We start from the raw sequence: 13,347 nt of genomic DNA, 5'->3' as shown, positions 1-13,347 counted from the left end.
AGCCAGAGGGATCGGCTCCCTGGGGAATGCAATGGAAGGCCGATGATGCAAAGCTTAAGGGTGGAGACGATTTCTTGTACCGTCTTTGAGTTCAGGGACCAGCTGCTCTGGTCTAGGTTTGGCAGCTAGGAATTGCTTTTCTGCAAAGCTGGCGACAACTTGTGCCCCCTTCATCATACAGTAAAGAGCGCCCGAAACGGCCAATTCTTCTAGTAGACCGAGGGGAAAAGATTGTTTTGGAACAGACCAAGTGACCTGGATGGGGGAGGCGAAACGGAGTGCAACTCGACCGATTGCTGCCTAGTAAGGAGGAGTCAACCCGACAACCAATGGGCAGGGGCCAAGAAAGAAGGGGGCGCGCCTGGCGCGTGACGTCCCAGCCAGAGCACAGGCCAAACGGCTTGGAGGTGGGGCGCGCCGGTTACCTGGTAACCTGGCTCTGACGCACTTGGAAAATGGAGGACTCGGCAGAGTTCGGGGAAAGTCGTCGCTCGGTGAGTGATTGCGGCTCCTTTGAGCTCTCTCCTCCGTCGGAGCCTGAGGGAAAGAGATTGCTAAGCACCACCAGGCCCGGAGAAAGAGAGCGCTCTCAGGATTAGGCGGTGCTTAGCACTCTCTCTCAGGATTAGGCGGTGCTTAGCGCTCTCTTTCTCCAGGCCAGGTGGTGTTTAGCACTCTCTCTCAGGATTAGGCGGCGCTTAGCGCTCTCTTTCTCTTGGCCAGGTGGTGCTTAGCACTCTCTTTCTCTGGGCCAGGTGGTGCTTAGCACTCTCTCTCAGGATTAGGCGGCGCTGAGCGCTCTCTTTCTCTTGGCCAGGTGGTGCTTAGCACTCTCTCTCAGGATTAGGCGGCGCTGAGCGCTCTCTTTCTCTTGGCCAAGTGGTGCTTAGCACTCTCTCTCAGGATTAGGCGGTGCTTAGCGCTCTCTTTCTCCAGGCCAGGTGGTGCTTAGCACTCTCTCTCAGGATTAGGCGGTGCTTAGCGCTCTCTTTCTCCAGGCCAGGTGGTGCTTAGCACTCTCTCTCAGGATTAGGCGGCGCTTAGCGTTCTCTTTCTCTTGGCCAGGTGGTGCTTAGCACTCTCTTTCTCTGGGCCAGGTGGTGCTTAGCACTCTCTCTCAGGATTAGGCGGTGCTTAGCGCTCTCTTTCTCCAGGCCAGGTGGTGCTTAGCACTCTCTCTCAGGATTAGGCGGCGCTGAGCGCTCTCTTTCTCTTGGCCAGGTGGTGCTTAGCACTCTCTCTCAGGATTAGGCGGCGCTTAGCGCTCTCTTTCTCTTGGCCAGGGAGTGCTTAGCACTCTCTCTCAGGATTAGGCGGTGCTTAGCGCTCTCTTTCTCCAGGCCAGGTGGTGCTTAGCACTGTCTCTCAGGATTAGGCGGCGCTTAGCGTTCTCTTTCTCTTGGCCAGGTGGTGCTTAGCACTCTCTCTCAGGATTAGGCGGCGCTGAGCGCTCTCTTTCTCTTGGCCAGGTGGTGCTTAGCACTCTCTCTCAGGATTAGGCGGCGCTGAGCGCTCTCTTTCTCTTAGCCAAGTGGTGCTTAGCACTCTCTCTCAGGATTAGGCGGTGCTTAGCGCTCTCTTTCTCCAGGCCAGATGGTGCTTAGCACTCTCTCTCAGGATTAGGCGGTGCTTAGCGCTCTCTTTCTCCAGGCCAGGTGGTGCTTAGCACTCTCTCTCAGGATTAGGCGGCGCTTAGCGTTCTCTTTCTCTTGGCCAGGTGGTGCTTAGCACTCTCTTTCTCTGGGCCAGGTGGTGCTTAGCACTCTCTCTCAGGATTAGGCGGTGCTTAGCGCTCTCTTTCTCCAGGCCAGGTGGTGCTTAGCACTCTCTCTCAGGATTAGGCGGCGCTGAGCGCTCTCTTTCTCTTGGCCAGGTGGTGCTTAGCACTCTCTCTCAGGATTAGGCGGCGCTTAGCGCTCTCTTTCTCTTGGCCAGGTGGTGCTTAGCACTCTCTCTCAGGATTAGGCGGTGCTTAGCGCTCTCTTTCTCCAGGCCAGGTGGTGCTTAGCACTCTCAGGATTAGGCGGCGCTTAGCGTTCTCTTTCTCTTGGCCAGGTGGTGCTTAGCACTCAATCCAGGACAGGTGGTGCTTAGCACTCTCTCTCAGGATTAGGCGGCGCTTAGCGCTCTCTTTCTCTTGGCCAGGTGGTGCTTAGCACTCTCTTTCTCTGGGCCAGGTGGTGCTTAGCACTCTCTCTCAGGATTAGGCGGCGCTGAGCGCTCTCTTTCTCTTGGCCAGGTGGTTTTTAGCACTCTCTCTCAGGATTAGGCGGTGCTTAGCGCTCTCTTTCTCCAGGCCAGGTGGTGCTTAGCACTCTCTCTCAGGATTAGGCGGCGCTGAGCGCTCTCTTTCTCTTGGCCAGGTGGTGCTTAGCACTCTCTCTCAGGATTAGGCGGCGCTTAGCGCTCTCTTTCTCTTGGCCAGGTGGTGCTTAGCACTCTCTCTCAGGATTAGGCGGCGCTTAGCGTTCTCTTTCTCTTGGCCAGGTGGTGCTTAGCACTCAATCCAGGACAGGTGGTGCTTAGCACTCTCTCTCAGGATTAGGCGGCGCTTAGCGCTCTCTTTCTCTTGGCCAGGTGGTGCTTAGCACTCTCTTTCTCTGGGCCAGGTGGTGCTTAGCACTCTCTCTCAGGATTAGGCGGCGCTTAGCGCTCTCTTTCTCTTGGCCAGGTGGTTTTTAGCACTCTCTCTCAGGATTAGGCGGTGCTTAGCGCTCTCTTTCTCCAGGCCAGGTGGTGCTTAGCACTCTCTCTCAGGATTAGGCGGCGCTGAGCGCTCTCTTTCTCTTGGCCAGGTGGTGCTTAGCACTCTCTCTCAGGATTAGGCGGCGCTAAGTGCTCTCTTTCTCCAGGCCAGGTGGTGCTTAGCACTCTCTCTCAGGATTAGGCGGCGCTGAGCGCTCTCTTTCTCTTGGCCAGGTGGTGCTTAGCACTCTCTCTCAGGATTAGGCGGCGCTTAGCGCTCTCTTTCTCTTGGCCAGGTGGTGCTTAGCACTCTCTCAGGATTAGGCGGTGCTTAGCGCTCTCTTTCTCCAGGCCAGGTGGTGCTTAGCACTCTCTCTCAGGATTAGGCGGCGCTTAGCGTTCTCTTTCTCTTGGCCAGGTGGTGCTTAGCACTCAATCCAGGACAGGTGGTGCTTAGCACTCTCTCTCAGGATTAGGCGGCGCTTAGCGCTCTCTTTCTCTTGGCCAGGTGGTGCTTAGCACTCTCTTTCTCTGGGCCAGGTGGTGCTTAGCACTCTCTCTCAGGATTAGGCGGCGCTGAGCGCTCTCTTTCTCTTGGCCAGGTGGTTTTTAGCACTCTCTCTCAGGATTAGGCGGTGCTTAGCGCTCTCTTTCTCCAGGCCAGGTGGTGCTTAGCACTCTCTCTCAGGATTAGGCGGCGCTGAGCGCTCTCTTTCTCTTGGCCAGGTGGTGCTTAGCACTCTCTCTCAGGATTAGGCGGCGCTAAGTGCTCTCTTTCTCCAGGCCAGGTGGTGCTTAGCACTCTCTCTCAGGATTAGGCGGTGCTTAGCGCTCTCTTTCTCCAGGCCAGGTGGTGCTTAGCACTCTCTCTCAGGATTAGGCGGTGCTTAGCGCTCTCTTTCTCCAGGCCAGGTGGTGCTTTGCACTCTCTCTCAGGATTAGGCGGCGCTTAGCGCTCTCTTTCTCTAGGCCAGGTGGTGCTTAGCACTCTCTCTCAGGATTAGGCGGTGCTTAGCGCTCTCTTTCTCCAGGCCAGGTGGTGCTTAGCACTCTCTCTCAGGATTAGGCGGCGCTTAGCGCTCTCTTTCTCTTGGCCAGGTGGTGCTTAGCACTCTCTTTCTCCAGGACAGGTGGTGCTTAGCACTCTCTCTCAGGATTAGGCGGCGCTTAGCGCTCTCTTTCTCTTGGCCAGGTGGTTCTTAGCACTCTCTTTCTCTGGGCCAGGTGGTGCTTAGCACTCTCTCAGGATTAGGCGGTGCTTAGCACTCTCTTTCTCTGGGCCAGGTGGTGCTTAGCACTCTCTCTCAGGATTAGGCGGCGCTTAGCGCTTTCTTTCTCTTGGCCAGGTGGTGCTTAGCACTCTCTCTCAGGATTAGGCGGCGCTTAGCGCTCTCTTTCTCTTGGCCAGGTGGTGCTTAGCACTCTCTCTCAGGATTAGGCGGCGCTTAGCGCTCTCTTTCTCTTGGCCAGGTGGTGCTTAGCACTCTCTCTCAGGATTAGGCGGCGCTTAGCGCTCTCTTTCTCATGGCCAGGTGGTGCTTAGCACTCTCTCAGGATTAGGCGGTGCTGAGCGCTCTCTTTCTCCAGGCCAGGTAGTGCTTAGCACTCTCTCTCAGGATTAGGCGGTGCTTAGCGCTCTCTTTCTCCAGGACAGGTGGTGCTTAGCACTCTCTCTCAGGATTAGGCTGTGCTTAGCGCTCTCTTTCTCTTGGCCAGGTGGTGCTTAGCACTCTCTCTCAGGATTAGGCGGTGCTTAGCACTCTCTTTCTCCAGGCCAGGTGGTGCTTAGCACTCTCTCTCAGGATTAGGCGGCGCTTAGCACTCTCTTTCTCTTGGCCAGGTGGTGCTTAGCACTCTCTCTCAGGATTAGGCGGCGCTTAGTGCTCTCTTTCTCCAGGCCAGGTGGTGCTTAGCACTCTCTCTCAGGATTAGGTGGCGCTGAGCGCTCTCTTTCTCTTGGCCAGGTGGTGCTTAGCACTCTCTATCAGGATTAGGCGGTGCTTAGCGCTCTCTTTCTCCAGGCCAGGTGGTGCTTAGCACTCTCTCTCAGGATTAGGCGGTGCTTAGCGCTCTCTTTCTCCAGGCCAGGTGGTGCTTAGCACTCTCTCTCAGGATTAGGCGGCGCTTAGCGCTCTCTTTCTCTTGGCCAGGTGGTGCTTAGCACTCTCTTTCTCCAGGACAGGTGGTGCTTAGCACTCTCTCTCAGGATTAGGCGGCGCTTAGCGCTCTCTTTCTCTTGGCCAGGTGGTGCTAAGCACTCTCTTTCTCTGGGCCAGGTGGTGCTTAGCACTCTCTCAGGATTAGGCGGTGCTTAGCACTCTCTTTCTCTGGGCCAGGTGGTGCTTAGCACTCTCTCAGGATTAGGCGATGCTGAGCGCTCTCTTTCTCCAGGCCAGGTGGTGCTTAGCACTCTCTCTCAGGATTAGGCGGCGCTTAGCGCTCTCTTTCTCTTGGCCAGGTGGTGCTTAGCACTCTCTCTCAGGATTAGGCGGCGCTTAGCGCTCTCTTTCTCTTGGCCAGGTGGTGCTTAGCACTCTCTCAGGATTAGGCGGTGCTGAGCGCTCTCTTTCTCCAGGCCAGGTAGTGCTTAGCACTCTCTCTCAGGATTAGGCGGTGCTTAGCGCTCTCTTTCTCCAGGACAGGTGGTGCTTAGCACTCTCTCTCAGGATTAGGCTGTGCTTAGCGCTCTCTTTCTCTTGGCCAGGTGGTGCTTAGCACTCTCTCTCAGGATTAGGCGGTGCTTAGCGCTCTCTTTCTCCAGGCCAGGTGGTGCTTAGCACTCTCTCTCAGGATTAGGCGGCGCTTAGCGTTCTCTTTCTCTTGGCCAGGTGGTGCTTAGCACTCAATCCAGGACAGGTGGTGCTTAGCACTCTCTCTCAGGATTAGGCGGCGCTTAGCGCTCTCTTTCTCTTGGCCAGGTGGTGCTTAGCACTCTCTTTCTCTGGGCCAGGTGGTGCTTAGCACTCTCTCTCAGGATTAGGCGGCGCTGAGCGCTCTCTTTCTCTTGGCCAGGTGGTTTTTAGCGCTCTCTCTCAGGATTAGGCGGTGCTTAGCGCTCTCTTTCTCCAGGCCAGGTGGTGCTTAGCACTCTCTCTCAGGATTAGGCGGCGCTGAGCGCTCTCTTTCTCTTGGCCAGGTGGTGCTTAGCACTCTCTCTCAGGATTAGGCGGCGCTAAGTGCTCTCTTTCTCCAGGCCAGGTGGTGCTTAGCACTCTCTCTCAGGATTAGGCGGCGCTGAGCGCTCTCTTTCTCTTGGCCAGGTGGTGCTTAGCACTCTCTCTCAGGATTAGGCGGCGCTTAGCGCTCTCTTTCTCTTGGCCAGGTGGTGCTTAGCACTCTCTCTCAGGATTAGGCGGTGCTTAGCGCTCTCTTTCTCCAGGCCAGGTGGTGCTTAGCACTCTCTCTCAGGATTAGGCGGCGCTTAGCGTTCTCTTTCTCTTGGCCAGGTGGTGCTTAGCACTCTCTCTCAGGATTAGGCGGTGCTTAGCGCTCTCTTTCTCCAGGCCAGGTGGTGCTTAGCACTCTCTCTCAGGATTAGGCGGCGCTTAGCGCTCTCTTTCTCTTGGCCAGGTGGTGCTTAGCACTCTCTTTCTCCAGGACAGGTGGTGCTTAGCACTCTCTCTCAGGATTAGGCGGCGCTTAGCGCTCTCTTTCTCTTGGCCAGGTGGTGCTTAGCACTCTCTTTCTCTGGGCCAGGTGGTGCTTAGCACTCTCTCAGGATTAGGCGGTGCTTAGCACTCTCTTTCTCTGGGCCAGGTGGTGCTTAGCACTCTCTCTCAGGATTAGGCGGCGCTTAGCGCTTTCTTTCTCTTGGCCAGGTGGTGCTTAGCACTCTCTCTCAGGATTAGGCGGCGCTTAGCGCTCTCTTTCTCTTGGCCAGGTGGTGCTTAGCACTCTCTCTCAGGATTAGGCGGCGCTTAGCGCTCTCTTTCTCTTGGCCAGGTGGTGCTTAGCACTCTCTCTCAGGATTAGGCGGCGCTTAGCGCTCTCTTTCTCTTGGCCAGGTGGTGCTTAGCACTCTCTCAGGATTAGGCGGTGCTGAGCGCTCTCTTTCTCCAGGCCAGGTAGTGCTTAGCACTCTCTCTCAGGATTAGGCGGTGCTTAGCGCTCTCTTTCTCCAGGACAGGTGGTGCTTAGCACTCTCTCTCAGGATTAGGCTGTGCTTAGCGCTCTCTTTCTCTTGGCCAGGTGGTGCTTAGCACTCTCTCTCAGGATTAGGCGGTGCTTAGCACTCTCTTTCTCCAGGCCAGGTGGTGCTTAGCACTCTCTCTCAGGATTAGGCGGCGCTTAGCACTCTCTTTCTCTTGGCCAGGTGGTGCTTAGCACTCTCTCTCAGGATTAGGCGGCGCTTAGTGCTCTCTTTCTCCAGGCCAGGTGGTGCTTAGCACTCTCTCTCAGGATTAGGCGGCGCTGAGCGCTCTCTTTCTCTTGGCCAGGTGGTGCTTAGCACTCTCTATCAGGATTAGGCGGTGCTTAGCGCTCTCTTTCTCCAGGCCAGGTGGTGCTTAGCAATCTCTCTCAGGATTAGGCGGTGCTTAGCGCTCTCTTTCTCCAGGCCAGGTGGTGCTTAGCACTCTCTCTCAGGATTAGGCGGCGCTTAGCGCTCTCTTTCTCTTGGCCAGGTGGTGCTTAGCACTCTCTTTCTCCAGGACAGGTGGTGCTTAGCACTCTCTCTCAGGATTAGGCGGCGCTTAGCGCTCTCTTTCTCTTGGCCAGGTGGTGCTTAGCGCTCTCTTTCTCTGGGCTAGGTGGTGCTTAGCACTCTCTCAGGATTAGGCGGTGCTTAGCACTCTCTTTCTCTGGGCCAGGTGGTGCTTAGCACTCTCTCAGGATTAGGCGGTGCTGAGCGCTCTCTTTCTCCAGGCCAGGTGGTGCTTAGCACTCTCTCTCAGGATGAGGCGGCTCTTAGCGCTCTCTTTCTCTTGGCCAGGTGGTGCTTAGCACTCTCTCTCAGGATTAGGCGGCGCTTAGCGCTCTCTTTCTCTTGGCCAGGTGGTGCTTAGCACTCTCTCAGGATTAGGCGGTGCTGAGCGCTCTCTTTCTCCAGGCCATGTAGTGCTTAGCACTCTCTCTCAGGATTAGGCGGTGCTTAGCGCTCTCTTTCTCCAGGACAGGTGGTGCTTAGCACTCTCTCTCAGGATTAGGCTGTGCTTAGCGCTCTCTTTCTCTTGGCCAGGTGGTGCTTAGCACTCTCTCTCAGGATTAGGCGGTGCTTAGCGCTCTCTTTCTCCAGGCCAGGTGGTGCTTAGCACTCTCTCTCAGGATTAGGCGGCGCTTAGCACTCTCTTTCTCCAGGACAGGTGGTGCTTAGCACTCTCTCTCAGAATTAGGCGGTGCTTAGCACTCTCTTTCTCTGGGCCAGGTGGTGCTTAGCAATCTCTCTCAGGATTAGGCGGCGCTTAGCGCTCTCTTTCTCTTGGCCAGGTGGTGCTTAGCACTCTCTCTCAGGATTAGGCGGCGCTTAGTGCTCTCTTTCTCTTGGCCAGGTGGTGCATAGCACTCTCTCAGGATTAGGCGGTGCTGAGCGCTCTCTTTCTCCAGGCCAGGTGGTGCTTAGCACTCTCTCTCAGAATTAGGCGGTGCTTAGCACTCTCTTTCTCCAGGACAGGTGGTGCTTAGCACTCTCTCTCAGGATTAGGCGGTGCTTAGCGCTCTCTTTCTCCAGGACAGGTGGTGCTTAGCATTCTCTCTCAGGATTAGGCTGTGCTTAGCGCTCTCTTTCTCTTGGCCAGGTGGTGCTTAGCACTTTCTCTCAGGATTAGGCGGCGCATAGCGCTCTTTCTCTTGGCCAGGTGGTGCTTAGCACTCTCTCTCAGGATTAGGCGGTGCCTAGCGCTCTCTTTCTCCAGGCCAGGTGGTGCTTAGCACTCTCTCTCAGGATTAGGCGGCGCTTAGCGCTCTCTTTCTCCAGGACAGGTGGTGCTTAGCACTCTCTCTCAGAATTAGGCGGTGCTTAGCACTCTCTTTCTCTGGGCCAGGTGGTGCTAAGCAATCTCTCTCAGGATTAGGCGGCGCTTAGCGCTCTCTTTCTCTTGGCCAGGTGGTGCTTAGCACTCTCTCTCAGGATTAGGCGGCGCTTAGTGCTCTCTTTCTCTTGGCCAGGTGGTGCTTAGCACTCTCTCTCAGGATTAGGCAGTGCTTAGCACTTTCTTTCTCTGGGCCAGGTGGTGCTTAGCACTCTCTCTCAGGATTAGGCGGTGCTTAGCACTCTCTTTCTCTGGGCCAGGTGGTGTTTAGCACTCTCTGTCAGGATTAGGCGGCGCTTAGCGCTCTCTTTCTCTTGGCCAGGTGGTGCTTATCACCCTCTCTCAGGATTAGGCGTTGCTTAGCGCGCTCTTTCTCCAGGACAGGTGGTGCTTAGCATTCTCTCTCAGGATTAGGCTGTGCTTAGCGCTCTCTTTCTCTTGGCCAGGTGGTGCTTAGCACTTTCTCTCAGGATTAGGCGGCGCTTAGCGCTCTTTCTCTTGGCCAGGTGGTGCTTAGCACTCTCTCTCAGGATTAGGCGGTGCTTAGCGCTCTCTTTCTCCAGGCCAGGTGGTGCTTAGCACTCTCTCTCAGGATTAGGCGGCGCTTAGCGCTCTCTTTCTCTGGGCCAGGTGGTGCTTAGCACTCTCTTTCTCCAGGACAGGTGGTGCTTAGCACTCTCTCTCAGGATTAGGCGGCGCTTAGCGCTCTCTTTCTCTTGGCCAGGTGGTGCTTAGCGCTCTCTTTCTCTGGGCTAGGTGGTGCTTAGCACTCTCTCAGGATTAGGCGGTGCTTAGCACTCTCTTTCTCTGGGCCAGGTGGTGCTTAGCACTCTCTCAGGATTAGGCGGTGCTGAGCGCTCTCTTTCTCCAGGCCAGGTGGTGCTTAGCACTCTCTCTCAGGATGAGGCGGCTCTTAGCGCTCTCTTTCTCTTGGCCAGGTGGTGCTTAGCACTCTCTCTCAGGATTAGGCGGCGCTTAGCGCTCTCTTTCTCTTGGCCAGGTGGTGCTTAGCACTCTCTCAGGATTAGGCGGTGCTGAGCGCTCTCTTTCTCCAGGCCATGTAGTGCTTAGCACTCTCTCTCAGGATTAGGCGGTGCTTAGCGCTCTCTTTCTCCAGGACAGGTGGTGCTTAGCACTCTCTCTCAGGATTAGGCTGTGCTTAGCGCTCTCTTTCTCTTGGCCAGGTGGTGCTTAGCACTCTCTCTCAGGATTAGGCGGTGCTTAGCGCTCTCTTTCTCCAGGCCAGGTGGTGCTTAGCACTCTCTCTCAGGATTAGGCGGCGCTTAGCGCTCTCTTTCTCCAGGACAGGTGGTGCTTAGCACTCTCTCTCAGAATTAGGCGGTGCTTAGCACTCTCTTTCTCTGGGCCAGGTGGTGCTTAGCAATCTCTCTCAGGATTAGGCGGCGCTTAGCGCTCTCTTTCTCTTGGCCAGGTGGTGCTTAGCACTCTCTCTCAGGATTAGGCGGCGCTTAGTGCTCTCTTTCTCTTGGCCAGGTGGTGCATAGCACTCTCTCAGGATTAGGCGGTGCTGAGCGCTCTCTTTCTCCAGGCCAGGTGGTGCTTAGCACTCTCTCTCAGAATTAGGCGGTGCTTAGCGCTCTCTTTCTCCAGGACAGGTGGTGCTTAGCATTCTCTCTCAGGATTAGGCTGTGCTTAGCGCTCTCTTTCTCTTGGCCAGGTGGTGCTTAGCACTTTCTCTCAGGATTAGGCGGCGCATAGCGCTCTTTCTCTTGGCCAGGTGGTGCTTAGCACTCTCTCTCAGGATTAGGCGGTGCCTAGCGCTCTCTTTCTCCAGGCCAGGTGGTGCTTAGCACTCTCTCTCAGGATTAGGCGGCGCTTAGCGCTCTCTTTCTCCAGGACAGGTGGTGCTTAGCACTCTCTCTCAGAATTAGGCGGTGCTTAGCACTCTCTTTCTCTGGGCCAGGTGGTGCTAAGCAATCTCTCTCAGGATTAGGCGGCGCTTAGCGCTCTCTTTCTCTTGGCCAGGTGGTGCTTAGCACTCTCTCTCAGGATTAGGCGGCGCTTAGTGCTCTCTTTCTCTTGGCCAGGTGGTGCTTAGCACTCTCTCTCAGGATTAGGCAGTGCTTAGCACTTTCTTTCTCTGGGCCAGGTGGTGCTTAGCACTCTCTCTCAGGATTAGGCGGTGCTTAGCACTCTCTTTCTCTGGGCCAGGTGGTGTTTAGCACTCTCTGTCAGGATTAGGCGGCGCTTAGCGCTCTCTTTCTCTTGGCCAGGTGGTGCTTATCACCCTCTCTCAGGATTAGGCGTTGCTTAGCGCGCTCTTTCTCCAGGACAGGTGGTGCTTAGCATTCTCTCTCAGGATTAGGCTGTGCTTAGCGCTCTCTTTCTCTTGGCCAGGTGGTGCTTAGCACTTTCTCTCAGGATTAGGCGGCGCTTAGCGCTCTTTCTCTTGGCCAGGTGGTGCTTAGCACTCTCTCTCAGGATTAGGCGGTGCTTAGCGCTCTCTTTCTCCAGGCCAGGTGGTGCTTAGCACTCTCTCTCAGGATTAGGCGGCGCTTAGCGCTCTCTTTCTCTGGGCCAGGTGGTGCTTAGCACTCTCTCTCAGGATTAGGCGGCGCTTAGCGCTCTCTTTCTCTTGCCCAGGTGGTGCTTAGCACTCTCTCTCAGGATTAGGCGGCGCTTAGCGCTCTCTTTCTCTTGGCCAGGTGGTGCTTAGCACTCTCTCTCAGGATTAGGCGGCGCTTAGCGCTCTCTTTCTCTTGGCCAGGTGGTGCTTAGCACTCTCTCAGCATAAGGCGGTGCTGAGCGCTCTCTTTCTCCAGGCCAGGTGGTGCTTAGCACTCTCTCTCAGGATTAGGCGGCGCTTAGCGCTCTCTTTCTCTTGGCCAGGTGGTGCTTAGCACTCTCTCTCAGGATTAGGCGGCGCTTAGCGCTCTCTTTCTCTTGGCCAGGTGGTGCTTAGCACTCTCTCAGGATTAGGCGGTGCTGAGCGCTCTCTTTCTCCAGGCCAGGTGGTGCTTAGCACTCTCTCTCAGGATTAGGCGGCGCTTAGCGCTCTCTTTCTCTTGGCCAGGTGGTGCTTAGCGCTCCCTCAGGATTAGGCGGTGCTTAGCGCTCCCTCAGGATTAGGCGGTGCTTAGTGCTCTCTTTCTCTGGGCCAGGTGGTGCTTAGCACTCTCTCTCAGGATTAGGCGGTGCTTAGCGCTCTCTTTCTCCAGGCCAGGTGGTGCTTAGCACTCTCTCTCAGGATTAGGCGGTGCTGAGCGCTCTCATTCTCAGGGCCAGGTGGTGCTTAGCACTCTCTCTCAGGATTAGGCGGTGCTTAGCGCTCTCATTCTCAGGGCCAGGTGGTGCTTAGCACTCTCTCTCAGGATTAGGCGGTGCTTAGCGCTCTCTTTCTCCAGGCCAAGTGGTGCTTAGCATTCTCTTTCTCTGAGCCAGGTGGTGCTTAGCACTCTCTCTCAGGATTAGGCGGTGCTTAGCGCTCTCATTTTCAGGGCCATGTGGTGCTTAGCACTCTCTCTCAGGATTAGGCGGTGCTTAGCGCTCTCTTTCTCCAGGCCATATGGTGCTTAGCACTCTCTTTCAGGATTAGGCGGTACTGAGCGCTCTCTTTCTCCAGGCCAGGTGATGCTTAGCACTCTCTCTCAGGATTAGGCGGTACTTAGCGCTCTCTTTCTCCGGACCAGGTGGTGCTTAGCACTCTCTCTCAGGATTAGGCGGTGCTTAGCGCTCTCTTTCTCCGGACCAGGTGGTGCTTAGCACTCTCTCTCAGAATTAGGCGGTGCTTAGCACTCTCTTTCTCTGGGCCAGGTGGTGCTTAGCAATCTCTCTCAGGATTAGGCGGCGCTTAGCGCTCTCTTTCTCTGGGCCAGGTGGTGCTTAGCACTCTCTCTCAGGATTAGGCGGCGCTTAGTGCTCTCTTTCTCTTGGCCAGGTGGTGCATAGCACTCTCTCAGGATTAGGCGGTGCTGAGCGCTCTCTTTCTCCAGGCCAGGTGGTGCTTAGCACTCTCTCTCAGAATTAGGCGGTGCTTAGCGCTCTCTTTCTCCAGGACAGGTGGTGCTTAGCACTCTCTCTCAGGATTAGGCGGTGCTTAGCGCTCTCTTTCTCCAGGACAGGTGGTGCTTAGCATTCTCTCTCAGGATTAGGCTGTGCTTAGCGCTCTCTTTCTCTTGGCCAGGTGGTGCTTAGCACTTTCTCTCAGGATTAGGCGGCGCATAGCGCTCTTTCTCTTGGCCAGGTGGTGCTTAGCACTCTCTCTCAGGATTAGGCGGTGCTTAGCGCTCTCTTTCTCCAGGCCAGGTGGTGCTTAGCACTCTCTCTCAGGATTAGGCGGCGCTTAGCGCTCTCTTTCTCCAGGACAGGTGGTGCTTAGCACTCTCTCACAGAATTAGGCAGTGCTTAGCACTCTCTTTCTCTGGGCCAGGTGGTGCTTAGCAATCTCTCTCAGGATTAGGCGGCGCTTAGCGCTCTCTTTCTCTTGGCCAGGTGGTGCTTAGCACTCTCTCTCAGGATTAGGCAGTGCTTAGCGCTCTCTTTCTCCAGGACAGGTGGTGCTTAGCACTCTCTCTCAGGATTAGGCGGTGCTTAGCGCTCTCTTTCTCCAGGACAGGTGGTGCTTAGCATTCTCTCTCAGGATTAGGCTGTGCTTAGCGCTCTCTTTCTCCAGGACCGGTGGTGCTTAGCACTCTCTCTCAGGATTAGGCGGTGCTTAGCACTCTCTTTCTCTGGG

The 13,347-nt window shown here is 55.7% G+C and overlaps 1 protein-coding gene across 3 annotated transcripts in view; it reads left to right on the top strand.

Moving 5' to 3' along the window:
• Positions 1–319: 319 nt before the first annotated feature.
• The window catches only part of IFT43 (intraflagellar transport 43), a 150,164-nt gene continuing 137,136 nt past the window's right edge, over positions 320–13,347 (top strand). Inside the window, exon 1 of one of the 3 annotated variants that reach the window (XM_033951645.1) lies at positions 320–494. In XM_033951645.1, the coding sequence (XP_033807536.1) occupies positions 456–494 (39 nt within the window). In that variant the 5' untranslated portion in view covers positions 320–455. The remainder of the gene's footprint in view (positions 495–13,347) is intronic. The other 2 variants (XM_033951646.1, XM_033951644.1) reach the window with 2 other exon arrangements.

This window comes from Geotrypetes seraphini, chromosome 7 (genome assembly GCF_902459505.1).
Source record: "Geotrypetes seraphini chromosome 7, aGeoSer1.1, whole genome shotgun sequence".
Lineage (NCBI taxonomy): Eukaryota > Metazoa > Chordata > Amphibia > Gymnophiona > Dermophiidae > Geotrypetes > Geotrypetes seraphini.
Note: the sequence above shows the minus strand (reverse complement) of the source record. Positions and strands in the feature narration are given on the sequence as shown.